The sequence below is a fragment of the Gavialis gangeticus genome, unplaced genomic scaffold (genome assembly GCF_001723915.1).
Source record: "Gavialis gangeticus isolate Ggan-Ray unplaced genomic scaffold, GavGan_comp1, whole genome shotgun sequence".
Lineage (NCBI taxonomy): Eukaryota > Metazoa > Chordata > Crocodylia > Gavialidae > Gavialis > Gavialis gangeticus.
The window spans coordinates 13,679,527-13,685,457 of NW_017728994.1; the positions used below are offsets into that span (position 1 = coordinate 13,679,527).

The 5,931-nt window shown below is 41.9% G+C and overlaps 1 protein-coding gene across 1 annotated transcript in view; it reads right to left on the reverse strand.

The window, feature by feature from the left end:
• Positions 1-1,803: 1,803 nt before the first annotated feature.
• The window catches only part of LOC109287338 (pulmonary surfactant-associated protein D-like), a 14,519-nt gene continuing 10,391 nt past the window's right edge, over positions 1,804-5,931 (reverse strand). The window contains exons 2-4 of the mRNA XM_019502309.1: positions 5,272-5,477; positions 2,989-3,072; positions 1,804-2,150 (exon numbers count right to left, since the gene is read on the reverse strand). Of these exons, the coding sequence (XP_019357854.1) occupies positions 1,903-2,150; positions 2,989-3,072; positions 5,272-5,461 (522 nt within the window). The 5' untranslated portion in view covers positions 5,462-5,477 and the 3' untranslated portion in view covers positions 1,804-1,902. The remainder of the gene's footprint in view (positions 2,151-2,988; positions 3,073-5,271; positions 5,478-5,931) is intronic.

Below are 5,931 nucleotides of genomic sequence, written 5' to 3' on the forward strand. Positions count from 1 at the left end.
TTAATGTTGTATGGTTTAGCCCTGTGTCTGTAAAGTTAACCAAAGTAATATCAAGTTTCCATTTTGTAATGTCAAGCCATCATCTTATGTCCCCTGCTCTATACAATATATTGCAACTGTGACTCATACCTACCCCTCCTATGTAAACTGGCTCTTGAATGAATGGGAATGAATGAGGGAGCTTGAGACATAATGGTAGCAGGCCTCTATTGAATGACCAGTAACGACTGGACCATCAACTCAGTGACCCAACCATTGCTTTGCATTGACTCACCCAGGTACCACAGACTTCACCCAGGAACAGAGACAAAACCCAGCATTTAAAAGAGAAAGAATCTATGGGAACCCAATATTTGGAAGACAAAGACCCTACAGAAACCAGCAACCCGACCATTGTATCCCAGCAGACTATGAAGACACCTAGATCTGCATGTATGCATCTGAGCAGGACTGGCCCTTGCCTGGCCATGTCCTTCCCATAGGAGACACAGGTAGCCCACCCCTATAAAAGGAGTGGTAGAATGTGACCTCTTTGGAAACCCCTTTCCATCTGGACCAGCACTAAGCCATGCCACCTATCCACCCAGAGGCCCTGCTGTTGACCCCCTCTGGACATCACCTTGCTGGAGAAGACCCCAACTGGCCATCGAGGATCAACTCACAGCCCAGGATAGGTAGCTATCACCCACCTTCCTTCCCCAAGCAAACTACTTAGACTCTGTCCCTACGCACCTTGACTTCAATGCTTCCATCAAGCCTTTTTCTCTCCTGCTACCATTGTGTTGGTGTGTATGTGAGTGCTTGTATATGTGTGTGTTGTCTGTTTAATAAACCTGTTATTTTGAAACCCCAAGTTGGGTTTTTGTCTTATTGACCGCCTTCTTGATTTCCCAGCTTTTTCTATCGGTTCTTTCTGCCTCATTTCCAGCCCTGATCTCCCAGCTTTCTGCCTCTCAGTTTTCTGGCTGTCTCCTCCTTGCCAACACTTATCTGCCTCCTGATCTCCCAGCATTCTGCCTCTTAGTTTCCAGCCCCCATCTCCCAGCTTTCTGCCTCTCAGTTTCCAGCCCCCATCTCCCAGCTTTCTGCCTCTCTGTTTCCTGGCTGTCTTCTCCTTGTCACCAGGCTTTTTTCCCTCACTTCCACCATGGCACCAGGTGACCCCTAGTAACTCCAGGGGCCACAGCAACCTTAAGTAACCCAAACCCCAAGTAACCCCCAATAACCCTGGGGTATATTAACCTCGAGTAACCCTAGGGGCCACTTGACCTCAAGTAACCCCAAGCCCCAGTGACCTCAAGTAACCCCAGGGCCACTTGACCTTAAGCAACTTCGAGCACCAAGTTACCCAAATGGCCCCTAGCGTTAACACACAGCCACGAAAGTGTGTGTATGTGTATGTGTGTGTGAACTCATAGTGGCATTTCTGTAGTTGGTAGATGTGTATATAATTGTGTATCATGCTCTCCTGTCTAACAGCACAATATTGGGATCCCGAGTGTTGATCTGATGTGTGTCAAGTCAACACTAGTATATGTTTTATCTCCCTTTTCAATCAGTGTAATGCCCAAATCAGTATTCTATGAGTAATTTATTGAAATGTAGTTTAACATAGGAGAAAGATAAGAGAAATTTTACTAAAATAGAGTTCACTTCACTGATAAAATACAATGGCCAAAATTAATGGCTAATGTAATTTGATATGACTGGGATAATATATAGCAGCATGTACATTTCTACCAGCAACAACTAATAATTATAAGGACACACTGATTAATATTCACAAATTATTAAGTGTTTTTCTGCACAGGATTTGTCATTCCACTTGCCATCTGAATACACTTCTACACAGTCCTCCTCTCCTCCAGAATCATTTGGTTCTCCTGTGCTCCAGTTTGTGTATCATATTGCTTCACTACTTAAGTACATAAAGGTACCTTCTGTCAGTCTGTTATCTATTCCCAGGAATGGTCTTTTGTTTTGCCTCTCTGCTTTTTGTTGTATGGCACTGTTTTCTTCAGAATTTCTTGGAGAAGCTAGGAGGCCACCAGAGCTGGAGCATGCAGCTTGTGAAACTTCAAAGTTGCCTTCAGAGCCATCAGTTCTGAATATTTTTTCACCAATAATCATGCCACTTGGGTAGAGTAGAACTAAGAGGACACAGAAGCACAGCACATCCAAATTACTTTCATCACAAAATAACAGTGGCAGCTTCTAGGCATCCTCTTAGGAATGTCAGATTTACTCTTAATTTTGCTGATTCACTCTCATGTCTGATCAGCTGAGTCACATTAGCTTCAAACCAAGAGCTGAAAAGTGTTTCAGTGTCTTGTTGAAACTAAACGGGAAAATCTTGAGAAAAGGTATGCTTATGACATCTCAGGTTCACTTGTATGCTTTATTATTGCTATTCAGTACCTGGATGGTAATTTTGGGTCTAGCTGTGAGGAAGGGATGGTATAATAAGGCACACTATCCAGGACTAGTGGTGCTCTTCAGGCTTCCTTATCCCTGGGTATGGTGATTTAATCCTGGGTATGCTACTTACAAGTCACCACCCTCTTTGTGCTTGCTTGGTTACTCTGGATAGCAATAAGATGGAAAATGGTTAAGGCTCTGCCCCTTTCTCTGCCTATTTCCATTCTTTCTCTTCTCACCAGCTGCAGGAAAGCAGCAAGCTCAAAAGTATCCTGTTGTCTGGGTGTATGCTCTGAGTCACAATCTAGTCATATATTAAAAATAAAGGTGTCTGAGGCATTACTTATCTCCATATGATCTCTCTAACAACAGTAGCAATCTACTTAGGTATCACTGTATTTGTTGGAGTTTGCAGAATTATTCCATACTTTCCATACAAATGGATGGGATATAGAAGCATCTAACAACCCATATAAGGTACCTGAGTATCTGGATCCAAAATTCACTTCTCTGCATGAGCCTGTGAAATGGAATAATGGGAATGCAGAGACCTGAGATGAACCTGCTTACTTTTTTGGGTTTTGCTGCTGAGAGCTTGCAGAACCTTCAGTTGTGCTTGCAAATCACTTAGGTGACTTTTAAGAAGATCCATTTCTGTATGAAAACATAATCATGTTATGCCTACATAAATGTACATAAAAATAAGGATTTATTAAAATTTGGAGTTCAAGAAAGACAAAATTCCAGAGAAATCACCCAACAAAACAGTAGGGGAACATCAGCAAAGACAACATTTGGATTCTAAGTTACTTGAGAAGGGCATTTAGTGCAACTTTAAAGTGATACTTACAGCCAAAGCTCTGCACTTACTGGGCATGTCTACATGTGAATTTAAGTGGGCTTAAGTGCAGCAGAGGCACTTCACCACAGTGCCTGCAGAGACAGATCTGGTGCTGAGAAGCATCAGGGAGTAGGTCCTGGCAGGCCAGCAGCCCTAGGGGGAATCTCAGGGCTGGGAAAGGGATGCAGCAGGCTGCAGCCCTTTGTAACATGCACCTGTGGCCAAGGAACAGCACCAGCTAGGGGACAGGAGAGGTCCTGTCCAGGGTGGGGGTCATATGGGGCCTGGTGGGCTCCTGTAGGCAGCCCTGGCTCCTTCAGGCGCCCTGTGCTGTGTGCCCCAAGGCATAAAATGGCTAGTGGCTTTTATAGCCTGCAGCTATGGACTGCCAGAGAACAGCCCAGCCATGGAGGAGGAGAGGAAGCCACCCAGGAGTCCTGGGGCTGGGCTCTGGCTGGCCCCCTAGTGGCTGGACGGACCCAGGACTAAAGTCCCTGATATTAATGCACATTAACATGTCTACACATGTATTAATATGCTTTGAGTAATCCTGCTTAAATTTGATACTTGCTTTATGCAGGTATCAAATTTAGGTGGGAATAGCCTAAATTTACCATTTTAGGGCACATTGAGGGTGCACATGTATAGATGCACACCCTTAATGTGTCTTAAAATCAGGCTAATGCCCACATGTAGATGCACCCACTGCGTTGAAAACTACTCATAGATTCTCAGTCATACCCATGGAAATGCTGGACTTTAACTTTGAATTAAAAAGAAGAAATTATCCATGTTAGCAGTTTTAATAATACATTAAAACTGACCAGTATTAAGTAGTAATGGTGGAACCCCAAGCTTTATTTAACACTCTGTGCTTGTAGTATTTGTCTGTCCCCTTGGGATACTTCCATTTGAAGTCCAGGTCTATCAAACTCACTCTTGCAGGTGACTGTTAAGGGCCTTATTCACTTTCAAACTTTCTGGATTGTTATATTTCCACACCTCTGAGGATTTTTTTCATATATACCAGCTATTTCTCTTTAGCCATGCCAATCAATTTCCCATAGAGGCAAGTCCTACATACCTCTTTTTCCCACAAGCAGTCAAAGCTCACCTAGCACATGTGTAAAGTGTTATTGCATTCAGAATTCAGTAAAGGCCTTTGTTTATTCTGTTGCAGAGATTCTTTATATAACCTCCTGTTTCCCTTCAGAAAATATCATCTCCCTTACCTTGGCTTCTACTAAGACCCTCTGGTCCTCTTTCACCTTCTGAACCTTTGTCACCTTTTGGTCCAGGAGGTCCAGCTTTTCCTGGGGACCCCTGTAACCCTTGCAAAACAAGGGGTGAAGTGGAAAAACAAAAAGATGAGTGAATAATTTAATTTTTCTAGTGTTGATACCATTTACAGATGATTTTACTTAATTGGAGATGAGTACAAATTATAACATTCAAGTGAAAATCCTGAACTTTGGGAAAAATTCAGATCTTGATACAGATTCCAGATGCAGACAAATTGGTCCTCTTGGACTCACTAAACCCATGCAAATAGTTCAGAAGTTTGGATTTGTGTTACTCTTACATAGTTATATATAAAAATAGGGATTCTTTTTTTTTAAATATTGAGTTTTTGGTGCTTGCTATGTAATGCAGTTGGTCTATACATGTTGGAAATATAGGGAAAGTAATAGTTTCTGTCTATATGCTGACTACTATGTAAGTTTTGAGCCCTATGGCTACAAATTGAAGAAACTGGATTCTGTGCTAAGCAACACACAAGTTCTATTTGGTTTTTGAACCATTAGATACTTTACCATATGAAATTATAAATTTATCTAGTTTATATAATTGTCATAAATTGAAATTTATTGAGAGTCTAAGGGGATAATCATCTATTCATACATAAATAATTACATATATCCAGTATTTACTAGTTTACTTAGTAGGATGGGAACATTTTGGCCACTGTGACTTGTGGCTAAGCACAGTCTGGGGAGTTACTATTGTTTTACCTTGGTTTCCCTTTTCTCCTTTAGGACCTTCTTTCCCATTTCTACCTGGTAAGCCACTTCTCCCAGGAATTCCACAGGGAATGACTGAGCATGCATTTACTCTCTCCTTACATATGCATTCACTGGAGCTGAATATCTTGGTCATTGACAGTCCCAGGAGGTGAATTTGGAAAGCAAGAGAAAGATGCATAGCTCAAGGGCTTCACCTGGGAATAACAATGAGTAAGTTAGGTACTACCCTAAAGAGCATGACATATTTAAAAAGGCCCCATCACTGGCAGCACCTCTACACTTGGCTAAATGTCAGGGAGGGATTAGGGAGCCCAAAGACTCAGGGAATTAGAGTTTTATGACAGTAAAGCAGTTCAGTTCTATATCTGGTAGAAAAAGAATGTATCAAATAATATTTATGGATTCTAATGTTCCATGTAACTTAAGGGCTATTAGCCAATAAGTAGGGCTGTGCAAAGCTTTAGTAGACAATTCTATTTGAAGGCAATTTGGCCTGATTCAGTGGCTGAATTTCCAAATCTGAATTAAATCAGGACACCCATTAAAATGTCTAAATTGAATGGAAACCTCTGAATCAATTTGGAGAGATTTGGAGACTCAGAAGACTTGCAGCAAACAGAAACTGAGAAGAGGGAGGGAGGTGGGTGT